The sequence below is a fragment of the Bactrocera oleae genome, chromosome 6, assembly GCF_042242935.1.
Source record: "Bactrocera oleae isolate idBacOlea1 chromosome 6, idBacOlea1, whole genome shotgun sequence".
In the NCBI taxonomy this organism is placed as follows: Eukaryota; Metazoa; Arthropoda; class Insecta; order Diptera; family Tephritidae; genus Bactrocera; species Bactrocera oleae.
Genome location: NC_091540.1, coordinates 68,498,825 through 68,518,296, shown reverse-complemented (window position 1 = coordinate 68,518,296; position 19,472 = coordinate 68,498,825). Strand labels below are relative to the sequence as shown.

The 19,472-nt window shown below is 36.9% G+C and overlaps 2 protein-coding genes across 5 annotated transcripts in view; one reads left to right on the top strand and one right to left on the bottom strand.

Moving 5' to 3' along the window:
* The window catches only part of LOC106625707 (neurobeachin-like protein 1), an 89,091-nt gene that overhangs the window by 49,032 nt on the left and 20,587 nt on the right, over positions 1-19,472 (bottom strand). For all 4 annotated transcript variants that reach the window (XR_011397172.1, XM_070112151.1, XM_070112152.1 and 1 more), the window contains 2 exons: positions 13,537-13,686; positions 12,899-13,056 (listed from right to left, as the gene is read on the bottom strand). Coding sequence is in view for 3 of the 4 variants with exons in the window: in XM_070112151.1 (XP_069968252.1) it covers positions 12,899-13,056; positions 13,537-13,686 (308 nt within the window). In the remaining variant the exon portion in view is untranslated. The remainder of the gene's footprint in view (positions 1-12,898; positions 13,057-13,536; positions 13,687-19,472) is intronic.
* Positions 5,053-6,620, top strand: Cpr64Aa (Cuticular protein 64Aa). Its single transcript, XM_036364611.2, has 3 exons — positions 5,053-5,143; positions 5,300-5,542; positions 5,639-6,620. Exons 1-3 carry the CDS (start codon positions 5,132-5,134, stop codon positions 5,972-5,974), a joined length of 591 nt encoding a protein of 196 aa, XP_036220504.1. The 5' UTR covers positions 5,053-5,131; the 3' UTR covers positions 5,975-6,620.

The following is a 19,472-nucleotide window of genomic DNA, read 5'->3' as shown; positions in this document are numbered from 1 at the left end:
CGCATGTGTCAATTGCGTATACGCCCAGTGGTCCGGCCTTAAATTTCAGCCAAAACGAATGTCGCACGCACTGACCGCGGTTTTTTTTTTGTTGTTTTGATATTTTTATTTTTTAGATCAATATTGCAAACGTTGGCACTGTCATATGACATGCGTAAATCATTCGCAGTTGAAAAGTCTCATAAAATATGCAGAAAATTGTAATATTATAGTTTATGTGTGCGAATATTTTGGATTTATGAGAGTTATTATATGCTCGCCAAACCCTTTTACGCTACTCAAATTTTAAATGTGCGTAACTACTTGATTATTGGCAAAGATAAAATTATGTCGAATGACAGAATGTTTACAAAATCATAACTGATCGCCTTTGAGAAAAAAAACAAATACATATAATTATATACTTTATGATCGATGAATATGTATACATACGAGTTCCGACAGAATCTCACCACGAGAGTTTCAATTTACGAAAAAAAAAATGGTGAGAGATATGTATTAAACCAAATATTTGTATTGTATATTGTTTATTTAAACCAATTTTATCATTTTGTAAGTAGGAGAAAAGCGATACGAGGCTTCACCTCACCACCCAATAGCGCTACTATCGTAAGAGAAATTTACTATTGTGTAGTATTTTTATTCCCTGAACAGTGTATATTAAGGTGGCCACGAAGTTTGTAACACACAAAACCAAACGTCTGAGACCCTATAAAGTATATACAATATATTATACATACATAAATGATCAGCGTGACGAGCCAAGTCGATTTAGCAATGTCTGTCTGTCTGTACTTCCGAATATATGCAAACAAGTCTCTCAGTTTTTGAGATAACGACCTAAAACTAGGCCCACGTATTTTTCTTACCAAGAAGCTGCTCATTTTTTGGAACGGCAGATAGCTGGTCACTTGGGCATATAGCTGCCATACAAGCGAAATTATCAAATTAAAGTGCTTTTATGGAAATATTCAAAGTAATTGTTCAGATGGGACTACTATAGCATATAGCTGCCATACAAGTGATAAACCAAACTCAAGTCCTTGCATGGAAAACTCATTTATTTATTTTTGACATCATTGATTCACCACAGCCTCCAAGCTTTATGTTTTTTATAAGCAAATATATTTTATTTCTATGCTTAAGTTTTTAAATAAAAAAAAAACAAAGAAGAAGAACAACAAAAGAAGAAAATAATGAGACGGTGGAGGTAGCTAGTAAAGATGGGTGAAAGGCCCAATAGAATACAGGTCACAGCGGTGGACTCGATTTTAATCAAATAAATTATATTGTACGAGTCTGTATATGACTATAATATGCAACAATTTATTTTTTTAACTGTTTTAACACTATACTATATGACTCATATATAACTCCATTAGAGTGGCGAAGATTATCTTTTTATAAAAAGAGCAAATATTGTCAAGTCAGAATTGAAAACGTTGATCCCTTCTATTTTTAGCATACATTACATTAGCATTTTGCAACTGATTGGGGAAGTAATCTTATTGGAATTCGTCACAAATAATTGATATCACCAAATTCTGCAATATAAATTCAAGCACCACTACTCAGTGGCAATTTATGGTGGATTTCGTTGTTAAACTGTCAGTTGGAATCTAATTGCATTCGCACAAGCGGCATGCCAAGAAAATTGCCACAGGCATACATATTTATACCGTCGTTTATATGATACTCTTGCTGTTACAACAATGCATCTAGAGGCTTACATTTTTTTGCGCTATTTACCTATGCAAGTGTATGTTGCAACAAAAAACGAAACTGAAAAAATATTGACAAAGACGTAATCGCTGGCAATAAGCGAATTTCAATACTTATTGCCAAAATAAATAATATATTTATTTATGTTTAACATTACAAAGGAGCGAGTAGACAAGCAATTGTTTGGAAAAAAAGTTGTGCGAAATATTCAGGCAGCTAATTGAAAGCAAAATTGACGTTTGCGCACACGCGCATGTGCAAACAAATTAACGATCTTTGAAGAATAACAGCATATTTTTGAAAAAAAAATTGATGGAATACATGTTTGAAATAGAGTGGTGCGACATTCCCTCTACACTTGTTAATTTGCGAGTTAATTTGCATTTCACGGTTGCAAAAGTAAAAAATGAAATTATACACACAGACATTCATCTTAGAGTAATTTGATTAAGTTACTCCAACTTGATTCAAGACATACTGAAATAATTGCTGGGTATTTGGGCAAGTTTGGTTAACATCAATCCTCGGACTATTGACGATGTCAAGACAGACATTTGTACCGAAGGTACAATATTTTATCTAACAAGTAAGGAAGGCCTAAGTTCGGGTGTGATCGACCATTTCATACTCTTGCAACTTGTCACTGGTCATAAGATAACACACCTTAAAGGCACTATATGTAGGAATGTCAGGCAAATATAACTAACGGCTTGCTTAAAAACTATTGTGTAAGTCCCGAGACATGGGTTTTCACCTAAATGTAGGCGGTGTCACGCGCATCGTCTAATTTTAGTAAAATTGTATGTCTATGTCGTATTTACTTATATATTTAAGGCACTGACCATGTCCCGAGTTTTTACAACTCGTCTCGCCATCCGGATCATTTATATATAATATAACTCGATATTAAACTGGATTAGTTTTAGGTGATACAAACAACCGTTAGGTGAACAAAATTATTATACTCTGTAGCAACATGTGGCAAGAGTATAAAAAAAGATATGATAAGATAGATATAAGCGGATAAGAAATTTACGAAGCGGCTAGACCAATCGAAATTTTCACACAATCTTCTTGGACATATTTTCAGGTAATCATCGAAGGAATAAGATTTTGATAATAATTTTGATTTTTTAAGGCAAGTGTAAATTTTTTCACAAAATTGTACTTATTTGTGAAACCGCCATTTTGTGAAAAGTCAAAATTTTGACAAAACCCTCGGGCATTACCTGTATTAATCTATGAAAATATTATGTAGTTTTGTTTGGATATCAATTTTAAGCCTAAAAACTTCGGAGGACCTTCTGGAGATCAGCTACGCCATCAAGGGCATCTAAAATTTTTCAAAATGAATAATCTATTTGTAAAGCATATTGATCGGTAAAAAATCATAAAAATAACGAATTTTTTCAGACTTGCAAGTGGATATAACTTCTTAAATCTAATTTTTTTTTACTGTTTCTTCATTCGTTCTGTCTTTATCTGTCCTGAAAATAAATGTTTACTTTTTTTGATTTAGTCTTGCTCACTGCCAGACGCACTCTTTTGTGGAGGAAGTGTATCTTTCAGTAAATTAAGTTCCCTATATATTTTACATCTTGCTCGGCAATTAGTTACTCTCCTATCGATAGGTTTGTTTAAGAACCATTTTCCTGCAATGTGAACGAACGATCAAATAAAATTCGGCACTCAGATGGAATTATCGATCTGAGAGAAATCTTGAAATGAAAAATGAATCACAAATTGACTAATTTGGGTCGCTTTTTAGAAACGTTACGAATGATTGGGTTTCTAGAGATATATTGATAGCTAATTGTTCAATATTTAAATAATTTACTTTTAAATCAGTGTCCCAAACGGTAAATGTGATTTCACAAAAAGACGTAATAAAGCAAAAGCTTCCCGAAAATTTTATAGTAAGGGTGTGAGTAATTTTCTTGTTAGTTTAGAACAGGTTAACTGCTTGAGATGTAACACTTTTCACGTGATATAAAGGTTTTCGCTCGAGCGGAGGAAGTTGCTTAAAGCAGAACTGAACTGTTATCAACGTTTCTAGATTAAAATGTTATTTAAATTCTTTTAACGTCTGTTGAACGGATACTTATGTTTATGTATTGATTTCATGCTGCAACCCGGCACACCTCTGTCATTGCTAACCACATTCGCCGCACTTAAGTGACACGATGCATAAAACTAATTACCAACACGATTTTTACTAAAGCGTTTTACTTAGAATACTTAAAGCATTGCGTGATTTTAGGGACATTGCTTTTAAATTAAAACTGAAACGAAATGCAAAGTTAAATTTGTCAATTAAAGGCGAGCATTTAAGGCGGAAGCCGCCAGCCGCCAGCCGCCAGCATTGAGGGGTGCAGCCAAAGCGGCCGCAATCAGTGACAACGAAAGGAGCCGCCAACGAAATGCATGCAACTAACGGCGCAGATGTATATGTGTACGCTAGTATTTGCATTTTTTAATCGTTAGTATTTGGTCCACTACTCGACTTGTCCGACACGCGTTCGATCTGCTGTATTGGTGGCTTAATAGGCCTAAATTGTGCATTACGTGGCACGGTAACTGGCCTATAGAGTGGCGGCGTTGGAAAAAATGCCCTGCCACCTCGATGCGGCTGCAGGCCGGGCAGGCTGAAAAATTGCATGCGCAAACGCGTGCGTATGCAGTGCTCACTGTATGTGTACTTGGGCGACGCCTGTGGGGCATGTAACATACTGCGCCGCTAAGTCAGCAGGCCGCCAAAACGCTGAGACATTGCACCAGTTACGAGATGGGTGTGTGTGGAGCTTGTTCCATGGCGGCATGCGTGCTCTTGCCATTTGCTGTTCTTATTTTACATTGTTGTTGTTGTCGACGTTGTTGCTGTTGTGCCGCATTCGATGCAGTTATTGCAGTTGTTATAGGCCTAAGCGCATAAGCGCCTAACCTATGCCTAAATCGCGAACGTGGCCACCGCCGCCTCCGCGCACAGCACCACTCAGCGCGCACAGCTTTCAGCTAAGTCTGCTGCCGCCACCGGCACCGCCGTCGCTCTTGCCTTCATCATAACGACGAAAAATGAATTATTTTAATTTCGTTCAAAGATACATTTTTTGTAAGCGTTTAATACGCCTTTGTGTTCTCTTGTTGTTGTTATTGTTATTGTTGTCTGGTACTTTTTTCTTACTTTTGCATAAAAATATGTATAAATGGTGTTGTTGTTGTAGTTTTTTCGCTGTTGTTTGTCGCTTGCATCAGCCAAATGGCAAGTACAAGCGGGCGTAAATTTCAATGCACACATTTTCTGCGAAGTGGCAGCAAATTCGGCTGGCTGCTGCGCCTATATAAAGCAATTGCTGATCTTGCATAGAACCACAGAGTAATTTCATTTGTCAAACGCAACAGTCAAGCAGTCATGGTACAAAAGGCAAGTGTGTCTGCTTGTGGGTGTATGTGCTTACGCACGCACCTCTGCAGAAGGATTAGCAAAATTGCACAACTCCTAACCCAGCAATTGGATGATGCTGCGCTGCTGTTTAGAATAGAGAGTTAACGCTTGTTGACACTTTTTATCTATTTGCAGTTGATCATTCTCAGCGCTTTGGTGGCCGCCGCTAGCGCCGTCGCTGTCCTGCCAGGGCCCGGTTACCCCGGTCTGGGGTTGCCCGCTTTGCCCGCATTGCCTGCACTGCCAGCTTTGACGAAGATCGCTGCGCCTGTGCTGCCCGCCTACACCAAGTACGCCGCGCCACTTGCCATCGCCAAGGTGGCCGCTCCCGAGCCATACGACCCCAATCCACAATATAGCTTCAGCTATGACGTACATGTGAGTATGCGCGTCGAGTGCAAGCCAACGCAGACGCACGTTTAGCAATGGCTTATTAAATGTTGAACTTTCGCTTTTTTGTCCACTCCCCTCTAGGATGGTTCGACCGGTGATGTGAAGAGCCAACAGGAACAACGCAGTGGTGATGTGGTGCAGGGCGCTTACTCGCTCATCGAACCCGATGGTACACGTCGCATTGTCGAATACGTCGCTGATCCAGTGCACGGCTTTAACGCTGTCGTTCGCCGTGAACCAATCGCTGTTAAGGCGGTCGCCCCAGTTGCCAAGATTCTAGCTCCAGCTCCTCTGTTGTCCGCACCAGTCCTAGCGAAGGCCATTCCAGCCATCTCAGCTCTGCCAGGCTTGCCAGCTTTGTCCGCTTTACCAGGGCTTGGTCACGCACCACTTGCTGCATCCATCTACCACGGTTAGACGTGATCTGCATGTTGCATGGAAAACCTCTTCAATAAACAAGAACAACAAATATACTACACTTAGTCAATTCACATATGAGAAAATGTGAAGCATTGCCGTTGCCGACCTCTTGCCGCTGCCATCACCCCATTATTGAATGAATGACAACAACAACATTACAACATTACTAGCCCTCTGCAAGCCAACAAAACCACCAAACAAACAGACAAACCATCCAACAAAACAAAAGCAATTGCATTTGCTCCGCCTAGCGGTAGAGTATGCTGCAAAGTGTGTCCGGGTTTGAAGTGTTCTCGCACGGCAGCAGACGGAATTCTACTGTACACGAATTAATAAATACCGTAGTAGTAGTAGTGGTGGTAGTCGTAGTTAACACATATACTTTCAATCACATACATACGCACTTCGAATTCGCACTTCAGTTGTTCTCCGCTCTTTGCTGCACTGTTGAAGTCTCCCAGCCGAAGGACGTTAACAATGAGACACTTTGCTTTATGCTTATTATGTTAATCTCGTTGGCTTGTTATTATATCTCTATAAATATTTATATATGTTAAAATATCTCAATATTTCATACATATGTACATTCACGCGCTTTACCATTTTCTTTATACTTAAATACTATCTTCGTTATTCGTTACAATTCTCGTTTTTTATTAGTTATTTTAAGGCTGTTTGACCGCGATAAATACCTACATTACTATTATTGTATGTTAATACTCATATGTAAACCGAATAAAGTGTATCGAAGTATGCAATTTCAAAAAAAAATATTAATAATAATTTCTTTCTTTTGAATTTAATTTGAAAAAAAAATACTCTAGACTTTGAGAGCATAGAACAAAAGTCAGAACATGTAATAATAGCATTAAAGGTTATGTAGAATGCTTGCAGATTTCACTTTGCAAACAACCGATGTTCATTTGAGCAACAGAGCTAATGAAAGACTCATTCGATATTTACGAGTTCAAGAAAGAACTAATTTGACGATATACTGTTAGATATGAAATATAAAGTTGAATTTAAAAATCCATTATTTCTCCAATAGAATCTAAAGTCTATCTATATCTCGCTTTGTATAAGTGCGATCATTATATGGCGCTAGATATAGAAGACTCGTACTAAGAAGCTTATCAGAAAATTTTGCGATTGCTTGACTCAGTATTGTTTCCACTTCAAAGATGAACACAAGCAAAAAGAAAATATGACATACTTTACAGTTTTTCTTCGATAAAGGCGAAAATACAAGCCAGGTGGCCGAAACGTAAATAGTGTAACCCGACCATCATGTAAGCAATGCTTCTCTCACTAAAGGGCTAGGCATTGCACAAAGCACTGTTTGAAAACATTTGAATAATACTGTTCATAAAAGTAGATCGATGTTTGGAAGCCACACGAGTTAACTCAAAAACGTCTCTTGGTCCGAATCGCTGATGAATCGCAAAAAAAAACGATCCATTTCTGAAGCCGTTGGTTACTGGTGATAAAAAATGGGACACTTACGACAATGTCCAGCGAAAACGGTCGTGTTCGAATCGCGGTAAGCCGGCGCATACTATGGCCAAGCGAGGATTGGAGGTCAGGAAGGTTTTGCTATGTGTTTGTGGGATTAGCATGGAATCATCCATTATTAGCTACTCTCCTACGGTAGAGCCTTTAAATCAACAAATTGACTGTCTGACTGAAGGAAGGATCCAACGGCCAGCTTTCGCCAGTAGGAGAGAAATTATGTTTCATCGGAACAACTTCAGGCGACATACATCGATAGTGACTAACGAGAAGCGACAGGAGCTTTATTGGAAGGTTCTAATGTATTCACCTTACCAAAAGAAACTTGGAACAATCGACTGTGCCAGTTTTTAGTTAATAGCGACGATAATTTCAACATTATAATTTTACCTTCAAAAATGGCAACAAATTAGCGAACCGAGCGGTGTCTATTTGGTCTAAATCGGATCATTCTAACTATACTGAGTAAATCTTTCAATTTACTGCAAAAATAATAGTTTTATTTTTAACGGTTTTATTATTATGAAATCATTTGAAGAATTTAGGATCAATGGGCATCCTTAATTATACCAGGTATTTTTAAATGTGAAACATCAACAAAAAACAAAAAAAGTGCAATTGATGCTCTGGCAACTGGCTGACTTTCATGGCTTTGGAAGATCAATGCTGAAACATTTTTGATCTTACATTTTCAGCCTTCCAGTTTTTGACTTCTAGAACATTCGACATACTACTCCTTTTAATGCCGTTCACATAGATTTTCTTGAAAAAGCTGAAAAATCTTTATTTTAATTGTTTTATATAGGTCTTGATATCTAGTTATCTAGATAAACTTTTTTATGTAGATCATGTATTAAATACATTTATGTTCATCGTAAATAGTTGCGATAACCATTGCTTTTTGGGTATAGTAGGCTAACATATATGATACGTACACTTTAACAGAGAAATTATTACAACTGAAATTCTTGAAATGATGAGGATATCTGTAAGGACTAGACCATTCCTAAAATAACACAACTTTTTTGTGTTCCTAATATTTTTATTTAAAACAGAATTTAAAATAATACAAATTTGCTGACACGAATTTAAATGCCAATATTTTCAAAGACCAAGGTGCGCGATATTCTGTAAATCTTTAAAATAAATAAATATAATTACCGATACGAAATAACGTAGAACAGCGAAAAATATTATGAAATGCTTGTCAAGGTAAGGTATTTAGGAAAACTCCTCGGAAAGTTTCTGTGGATGCTTTAATATAAACATATTATTTTATTTTTCTTATACATACAGTTTATGCATATATATGTATGTATATGTATAAAATATATAACTCACTTAGTAAAGAATTGCTAAAATTTCATAGCATTTTATTAGATTTATGAGTATGTTGACATTTACTCGTATAGCCCGAGTGCACACGTTGTGGCACCCATGTAACAAATCAACACACCACAAAATATGCGTAAAATTAAAATTGGAAAATTTTGGCGGATATTACATCAGCTAATGCACTTTCAATGCAAGTCTACTGATGTATGTATACGAGTATAATTTATGCGCGTATTTGTTGCAATTTTTGGTGGTGATCTACAAGCTGATTGGGTGTGGACAACTGAAGTTTCCGATGAAGTCAAGTAATAAACATTTTATTGCAAATTAATATTACTTATGTATATTACTATTTATTATCACATATGCGTAAACAGTGAACTCTGATATAAGCAGAGCTTCATAAGAACAAGAACCGGTTGATATCCAAGCGTTCAAAATTTTCACAATATACGAGTAACTTACTATGTTTTTATACCTTGAACAGAGTATAATAAGTTTGCCACTAAGTTTGTAACAGACAGAAGGAAACGTAGGAGACAATTTAAGTATATATACGAGGGTTGCCTTTTATATTTCGGGATAAGAGAACGAAAATAAATTCTAATCATAGAAAATCCCTTTATTGTGTTTCAACATATTCTCCATTAAGAACTATACACTTTTGCATGCGTTTGAACCAATTTTCGAAGCATTTTTGCCACTCTTATTGAGGTATATCCAAAACATGCATTCTAAACGCATCAACCGCCTCTTCTGATGTTGAAAAACGGTTACCTGACCGGTGGATGACTCATGAAATCGGTGTTTAGAATGCTCAAAAATTCAGATGATTCAGCTGTTTCAGTCGATGTCTCGCATTGTCGTGGTGGAGAGTGATCCGTATTCGGCGGTTGGTTTCTTGAAAGACAACTGGCAAATAAATGGTTGTGTATCACTCAGAATTTACTGTTCTGCCCTGTTCTAGTGATATGGTCGACATATCCAGTTTTTCCAAAAAAAAAAACAGGCAACAGGTCTTAGAGTGATCTACAACCTCGATTGAATTCACCATACCATGGATAAAGACTGGTGCTTGATGGAGCTTTATGGCCCAAAATGTAATTAAATTCATCGTTGCTGAGTTAATCCACGTCGAAAGTTGTCAAAAATAATCTCGCGAAAATGTTCGCGGTGTAATTTAATTTTTTGGCCAAGATGAATATTTGAAGTTGCTGTAAACAACACAAGGAGCGCTCGTATTTCAAAACGTTCTGAGTACGTATAACATTAAAAATGTCAAAGTGTACGATAAAGTTGTAAGTTGCCCAATTGCAACATTAAGTTTGCCAAATCCCGAAATATAAAAAGCAACCTGCCTATAAATCATCAGCGTGACGAGCTGAATATTTTTAGTCATGTCCGACTGTCTGTTCGTCAGTCTGTATATACGCAAACTAGACTAGAAATATCTCAATGTATAATGTGGTACATTGTTTGTTAATTAACTTACTTTCACAGACATTTCATCTCTAAACATACTGAGTTGTACAACAGAGCTGTAAGACCGATCTTCGTGGACAAAAAAATCCAATATTTTCAACTGTCTGATTTTTAAAAATAATTTTATTTCAAAATAAATTCGTCAAAAAATAATTATTAAGTAATAATCATAATCGATGACGACTAACCACTGACTGCTACGAATATACTGGCATAATTACAATTCATTATGTAAAGCAGCCTTAAAGCAGTTCGATTGGCATTCAAAATAATTCACATTTGTTAATGAAATCATTTTCAAGGTGTCGGCAAATCAAAAAATCGATTACAAGTCAATTAACAGCTGAGTCCATTTGAAATTCTCAACGATGAATAAGTAACTCAAATGCACACACACATATGTAGATTTAAGGCAAAGAGACAATAAATAAATATTAAGCACCTAATGAGTTGTAATAAAAAAGAAAACCAAAAAATTTGTCTCAATCGACCACTGGCTTGAGTTTCGCATTGCGTTGCAGTTGCTTGTCTATCCAGTTAAATTAGATCAAGTGCAATAGTTGTAGTTGTTGTTTTATTTACTTTTTTCTTATGCAAATGTGGCTATCGAATTATTTTTTTAAATACAATTTACGGCAAGCAATTAGTGAACGCGCCCCACCGGTCGCAGCAAAACGGATTTCGGCACGCATGCGTTACGTTCACACACACACATGCATGCTATTACTTAAGCGTATATGAAAAATGCATAGTATTTCAATTTGTGTGAGTATGTCAAATATGTCAAACGGCCATTGATATTTTACTCGCCTAAGAACTCGATTTTGATAGTCGAGGACACTTGTCGCGGCGAAAATGTCTTGATAGTGACCGTTCTAAGAGTGCGGCTTACACGCATGCGCAGCGTGCACAATGTCAATGAAATTGCGAAGGTGTTTTGCTTAAGTGGTTTCTCCAATATATAATTTTATTTCGAGAATTGATTAATTATTCATTGTAATGGAAATAACTTAGGCTAGTTTTATAACAATTGACCAAAATAATATGAGAAGTTGAATTTTATGCCGAAGCCTTCCAATCATTAAGGGCTTTTACGACAACATGTGCGATCTCCATTCTGTTGTTGAAGGAAAATAAAACAAATAGAAGGCGAACTATGAACAAATAAATGTCTTCATACAAGGTTATCGTAAGACCCTGATTTATGTGGCAATCATACGCTTTATAAATAAAAAACCATTATATGGCAGCTATAGCCTAAAGTGGTCCGATCTGAAGAATTTTTTTTGGAGGTTGTAGCGCTGCCTGGAACAATAACCTATGCCAATTTTCGCGAAGATATCTCGTCACAAAAAAAAAAAAAGGTTTCCATACAAGGACAGTTCGTCGTTCAGTTTGTATAGCAGATATATGTTATAGAGGTCCGATAACAGCGCTCATCATCAAGAGTGTAAGGTTTTGAAACTTGAAAAACACGCATAAAAATGTACTATTTAGTTTGTATGAATTTACGTGAAAAAATTACACTTCTTCCATTTAATCAATATACTGGCCTATTGCACACCTTCTGGTGAAGAAACATGTATCTTCCGAATGTCAGTAATCGTATTATGTAATTAGTAAAGCTTAAGGTATTAAGCGTTAAAGTAACGTAATCACGAACACACAATACATTGCCCTTCTAATTAAAAAAAAAAATTAAATTGACAGACACCACCACTATCCAATTAAAACTGGGACCATAAGAGCAAAACAAAAATGAGTAGATAAAACATAAATCTCAGTTATGAAAACGTCAACGAGAGTGTCACATGAATTCGCAATTAAAAACTGCAAAAATAATAAAAGTTATACTTTAGTTAGAAAGTAAATCGATACCGAGATGGCGGCTGTGCTCGCTACGACGGCGGAGATAAAGAGAAAATCATATTAAAAGCACAATTACACATCTTAATTTGAGCAGAGCTTAACGCGAGCTGCTATAATTTCTTACAAAAACTATTTAAAACGTAATGCCAGCACATCACTTAAAGACTCCACGTTCAGTCCGGTGCAATTGTTACGAATCAAACTTTGATTACCTTGATTACTTGAAATGAAATGAGTGACGAAGCAAAGAGACTATGCAAAAGTAAAAAAAAAAAATATCAAATAAATGAGAAGAAAATATATGAAGAGAAAACGAGACACATAAAATCCGTCAGTGAATTAGTAAATTCGTTTGTGTCTTATCCAGTAGCTTAGCTAAAAATAAAATACAATAAACATTTAATTACTCGTCTTACAATCGCCGTGGTTCGTTGGCATGTTTGCACCATCACATTTAGCACGCTACAACAATGCGACAGCTAAAAGTAAATAAGTAATCATCAAGTGAAATTATAACTGCATAGTACTTAATACAATTTGCAGTACAGGTTAACGCTGTGAATTCCATAATTAAATCACAAGCGAAAAGGGAAAGGCGTACGATCGCTACTAGTCGTGATTATGTCATGACGCGTTCGAGCGCACAAAGCACAGCAGAAAAATTGCGACTGCCCACTACAAGTTGTACGAACTGGCACTAGACCCGCCCGAGTGCTTTTCACTTACCCCGTAAACCATGGACCACGCGGTCCATACAAGAAACGTTTGGCCATCTTCCAGCGTTTCTTGATGTGACTAGTTGTGGTTTTTTGCGCCAGCGTAGCCGCATTCAGACGTGTCAATTCCTCGACTTGACGGACTTTCCAAGGCATTACGATTTTTTGCTGAAAGAAGATCATGATGAGAATTAAATATTGATAATATGTTGTAAAATTATTATTGTTTATGATAAAAATAAGTTCGAAGTATCGAATTAAAAAAATTAATTTAAAAAAAAATCAAGAAGAAATGTTAATTTCGGCTGCATCGAAGTTATATACCTTTCACAGTTGCAAGGCTATAAAAAATACTTTATCTTCATTTTGATCGATCAGTTTGTATGACACCTTCTTCTCAAATGAGCAGCTTGTTGTTCAAATATACTTTATATATAGGGTATCCGACGTTGTTTTCTGGTTGTTACACTTGTTTAGACCGAACCATGTAATCATATACACATTAGCTGTCATATAAATTGACCGATAAAAAACAAGATAATGATTTTTTGTCCCTTTTAATTTATAAGAAATGCTCCTGTGAAGGGTATCATAGTTTCAGTGCAACTGGAGTTAAAGTTTTTTCTTGTTTTATAATCAAATACTCACATTGAAAATTCGTCGGTTTTCCGCTTGATAAGTGCCGCGTTTCTTCGAAGCTGCTTTACAGGCCTCGTAACACTCAGCCCAATAACGATTGATTGGCTCCCAAAGGTTCAATTCTATTTCGCGTTGATACACATCGTGCAAGGGTTTGACCTGAAAGAAAGTGAAGTGACCCTGAATGAGTAAAAGTATTGGATGCTTAAACTAATAAAATATAATATTTATTAAAAAATAGAAAAAACATATTAAAATGTGTTTAATTAGAAATCAATCAGGGATGGATAAACATTTTATATTGGAAAATTCAGCTGGGCATTTATACAGCAATGGGACTATGCGAAGAAAGTATTGGGGTTTACTTAGCGTTGGCGGTATAAACACCAGGATCAACATCTTGTTGTTAATAATATCGATATATTAGATTACGCTAGATTAAGAATTAGCCCATATGGAGTGTTAATGGAAAAAGTAAATGCAGCTGAAAAAAGCAGGATTTTACACGTCTTCCTGAGCCAAGTCGAGCAAAAATGTAAAGAAAAACGTTTGGCTTGTCGAACGAAAAAAAATCTAATTTCACTGAAAGAATTGAAATTTTTGTGCTTTCTTGTTTAAAATATAATTTTTAACTTAACAAGTAAGAAATATTTTATACACTTTCAACTTGCAATGATCAAAGGCGGAGGAACACCTTCAGGATACACACTTATTAGAACAAGATTATTTTTGAATTTCATTAAGATTTCTTACATATTGCCAGATAGATGCGATATAAAGTGAACCGGAGTTTTGAAAATATTTATGTTAGGTATATGGGGGCGAAGAGGAGTGTTGAACTGCTTTTCCCCATTTTTGGCACAGGTTTGCGATTTCGTAAATTTTTGGACGTAAGATGAAATACCTCGAGGACACTATTTGTGCAAAGTTTGATTCTGATAATTTGATTGATGTTTGATTTTGTATACTGAATTAGACGGAATTTAAGAGTTTGTTATATGGGAATTAAGCGTGGTTGTCATTCGATTAACGAAAACCTCACACACCAAATTTGGTTGAAATCGGTCGAGCGATTCCTGGAATATAGGATTTCACCTAAAGATGGGCGGTGCCACGCTCCTTGTCCAATTTTCACATCAGATCCTATAAAGCTCATCTCTACCATTCTGGTTGTAAAAATTTTTAGCTCACAGCTGTCCCTCGCTAATGTGATCTCCTGTACCAAGTTACAGTTTTGCATCTTAATTTGCGGCATAATTATGGCACTTTAAAAGTTTTCGTTTGACAGCGTTTTGTGAGCGTGGCAATGGTCCGACTCCGTACATTTGCAATACCAACCTCCCTTGGGTGCCAAGGAATATATTTACCAAGTTTCATCAAGATATCTCAATTTTTACTCAAGTCATCGCTTGCACGGACAGACGGACAACTCGTCTTGTCATCCCGATCATTTATAAGCATTATAACCCTTTATATATGTATCTCTTTATATATCTAGTTTTAGGTGATACAAACAGCCGTTAGGTGAAGAAAACTATTATGGTCTGTAGCAACATGTGGCAAGAGTATAAAAGACAGTCTGATTCTATAATTGGTGGTTGACCTTCTGTTGGTCAAATCGAAAACCGTTCTCAAAATTATCAAACCTACGTAGAACGAAAACTAATAAAAACTCGTCAACTCAACAGCATTTGTCAAAATAATATATATAATAGGTACATATATATGTACTTGTGTATTTATTATAATCTATAACAACAATGGCAATACCGAAGTCTGTTATAATTGCTACATTATTCCATAAGAGACAACATGGAATCTGCGTGGCATTTTTTGCATATTACTGCAGGGCGCGCCAAAAATCGAGTGCAAAAAATCCACACGTTCAATTAACAACCACATTCACTTGCGAATTTTCCGACAAACATACATACATATGTACATACATACATGCAAATAATCCACCCACCAGCCGTGCAGCTTTTACTGTCGAATTATGCTAATTGCGACAATGATCTACGTTTATTTGTTGGCGCAGACAGGGGCCACAACCCAACATTGTCGACTGACAAATGAGACAAGTGAATCATCTGCAAAAATCTGATGCGCAACGACCAGTTAAGTGCATTTTGCTGCTATTACCAAATGTTATGTCATGCCAAGCGTGGAGCTGCAACTAAAACAACAACAATAACACCACACAAACTAACATAATAGCAATTGTAACAGCGGCAAGCAAGTGATTAAGAAAGAGGAAAGCCCACACGGTTTGCACGCATGCGCAGACAAGTGATTGCAATGCATGAAATTAGGAAACACACACAATAACAAATAATACACATAATAAATGTGTAATAAAAGTGTATGCTTGATGGTTACATGCGTCAAAAGGCTGACGGAAAAATGTTATGCACAAGCAGCATATTGCCTTAATATATATGTGTGTACAAGTATGTGTATATGTGGAAGTATGTGCTTTAGATGTGGCAATAGTGATGCTCTGCACAAAAACAAAGCCATTCATTTAATTCAATTTCAGAAATATTTAAACGTCAGAGTTGTCTACATCCATTTGGAAATGAGTCAATTGTTTGTGTGCAAATCACGTGACTTAACCACACATATATATATATGCAACGAGAAATGTCTGCTCGGAAATAACTAAGGACGTTCGAATTTGCGAGCAATTTATTTATACTCTTTAATAGATTTTTTTTTATGTCAAAAGTATATTTTGAGGTTAGATTGTTGTTCTGCAAAGGGCAACTTCAAAATTTTGTTTTCAATTTCAAATTGCACCAGAATTGGCTATACGATAGTCTTTCAGTCTGAAATCATCATCGGTCTGAATCGGTCATCTAAGCTATTTGAGGAATATTTCGAAGCTTAGTAGCAATGTTAGTGGGAGGTCGGGGGAACTTCTCGCCCTGAGCAAAGTGCATCTCGCCGCTATGGTAGGAGTTCTCACTGGACACTGTCTAATGGGCACTCATGCGGTACGGCTTGGTGTACTACCCGACGCTAGTTGCCAAAGTTGCATGGAGGAGGGCGAGGTGGAATCATCCCGGCACTTTCTCCTCCAATGTCCGGCTTTCGCTAGGCTGCGATTGAAATATCTCGGCAATCACACTTTTGGCGGACCTGAATACTTATTCGAAATGGATATTGGCCGTCTTAACAAGTTTGTAGTAAGCACAAAGCGTCTCGTCGACTTGTAAGGGTCTTTTGATCCAGATTATAGGAGTTTTGTAGGTATCACAACGGACCGGCGTCTTAAGCTGTTCAAGTGGGATCCTTTCTGGGATCGACCTCCTAACCTAACCTAACCTAACCTAGCAATGTTAGTGGGGCATAGAGATCGTGGAGGAACGGAACGTGGAGGAGTTAACCTTGAATTCAGATTACTGCGGTGTATTAAACCGGAAGTGTCAGTTTCTAAAATAAAGCTATAACCTATTTCGATAAGCAAAAATATCTATCTACGGGCAAATATCGAAACCTTTTAACTCGGCGTAGACCATTTTCACTTACGGAAACTGTATACGACAGCATATATCAATACTGTTCTGAAACTAAGCTTCGTACCCTAGTGAGATTTCCCGTCCCCGGGTATAAAGTGTTTAGAGAGGACGTAGAAAGCCTTTGAAGTCAAACTGGTTTCCCCTCAGGCGTAACGTAAGCAATGGGCAAATCAATGCAATCTTTCACGATCACTTCTCCTAACAAAGCTGGGAGGAAAACAAGCGAAAAACGTAAAAACAAATGAGAAAATAGAAAAACACAAAAGTTCAAGTTCAACGATGAGGAAACAGCATTGCCGACAGGCAAGTGGAAAAAAATCACTTTCCCGCTTGTTACACGTCGAGCCATGCTGAGTGGCTCTCAACGGGGGCTTTCAACGACCCGAAGATGATGATGTTGCGTCGGAAAGCGATAGCGATGGACATGACATAATTGAATTTTGGCAAGCCACATGATTATTCGGTATTTCATAAACAATTTGTGACATTTTTCCTTGCAACAACACAACAACTGGAAAAATAATAAGCAGCAAAGAAGCCAATTCAGAGGCGCAGGCGTGGAAAATTGCCACAAAGTTTGTTAACAAATTAACCAATGCCAGGTAACAAATTGCGCAACCAAATGCTTTGTGGTAAACTTAAAGAGTTCCGCTTATTGTAATATTGCTTGGATAATAATTCCGAAAATAAAAGCTTAAAGAAAACTGAAAGTCATGAGAGGAAATAGCGAAATTTAACAAGAAAAAGAAAAATAACAAGAAAGAAATCTGAAAAAAAATAGGCCAGCCGAAGACCAACGAATAACATAATAGAAAAATTATTAACAAAAAAATACAAAAATAGCAAATGCAAAGCAAAAGCAGCCGCAGGCGCTATGTCATTGGGGCAATGTGACCGCAATAGCTGCGACGGCATAAATATTTAATATGCACACAAAACCATAAATACTGGCAGCAATGTGTGGGCAAAGCGGCAGAAAGAAGACACAAAATCGAAAAATTTACTTTAATGTTTGTAATAAAGCTTAAGTCGCGATAAAGTAGACACCATCAGTGGGTTTACAGCAGCGGAACTATATGCGGACACAACCCGTTAGTCACCTGTGGCACAGAGCGCACGTCACCAATGACTCCGTGAAGTCACACAGTGGCTTTGAGCGCGGCTTGAGCATTGATTTAAAGCATTTAAGCCACTCAGCTGCTGAAAAGTACAAAACACAAACTGATGATGCTCAGTAGCGCATCGAAAATTGTGGAAAGCTTTGACAGCAAGCATGGGCGGCATGACATTGATGACAATGGGGGTAAATGCTTGCTATTTGTTTTTTATTTTAAGGGATTTATAAAAGGTACCAAAGGTATAAAAGGAAAGTCGTGAGAAACCACAGCTTGCTTTTAATTAATTTTTTTTTAATTGTATCTCTTTTGTGGTCAGAACAAAAAGAGAAGAGATAGCGGAGATGTCGGAATATAAGATTGATGCTTGCATGCCAAAAGAATTTATATCTTTAATGTCTCTCACTCGGCGATCTTCAAGGTATAAATTTTCTTCAAAATCGTTCGTTTTCTTCTTGATTTCTCTCTTGAGTGCTATTTTGCAATTCGGTAACGAATGCGTATATTCTAGCTTTATGCAGTCTACCGTTCCTATAATACTTCTTCTTGTAGCTAAGAACTGTAAACAGGGTTCATAATAGATATCTGTTTGATTGGTCTAAGGCTGGTCATATAGTATTGCGAGGTTGAAAATGAAATGATTTAAGAAGAGAAGGATATTTTAAATAATAATTCTCTTCAGTCTACGGCTTTAATATGGATCCACTATACTCAAAGGATTAAGTGAAAGTCAATCCCGATTCAAGACATTTGTGTAATCTGCTAGAAGTACTGGCACAATTTAGCTACTAAGCGCAAAACGTAGCATAGGCTTTCGGCGATACGAGTAATCAGTGTCGAACCATATCCAGCGATGATGATTGACTGAGTAATAGACAGTATGCCATACATTGACATTCAAGGATGTGAACCAGAAAAGAGAACCAAGAGCATCACAAATTGACAGCAATAAAGGTAACCGTTATTCAAAGGACGGTGGACGCACAGACTGATACCGGACAGCCATTCGTGGATAGACAGACCTGAGAAACTGGAATACCACCTGACCCAAATATTAGGTGGACATGAGTGGCTTTAAAAGATATCTCTACAGATTCCATCATTTGGCTTGAATCGAAAATTTCTAGAAGAAATTATTAAACAAAACTTTTGCCTTAACTATCAAAGCCTTGCTGGTCAACAGTACATTCAATTTTTCAAATCGAGAGGTGAATTACTCACCACCTATCACACAATTTAAAGGTCGACTGTAAAGACCTCATTAGACATTAGTTTACTTTTCCCACCCCCCTTTAAAACTTTGAAAAAT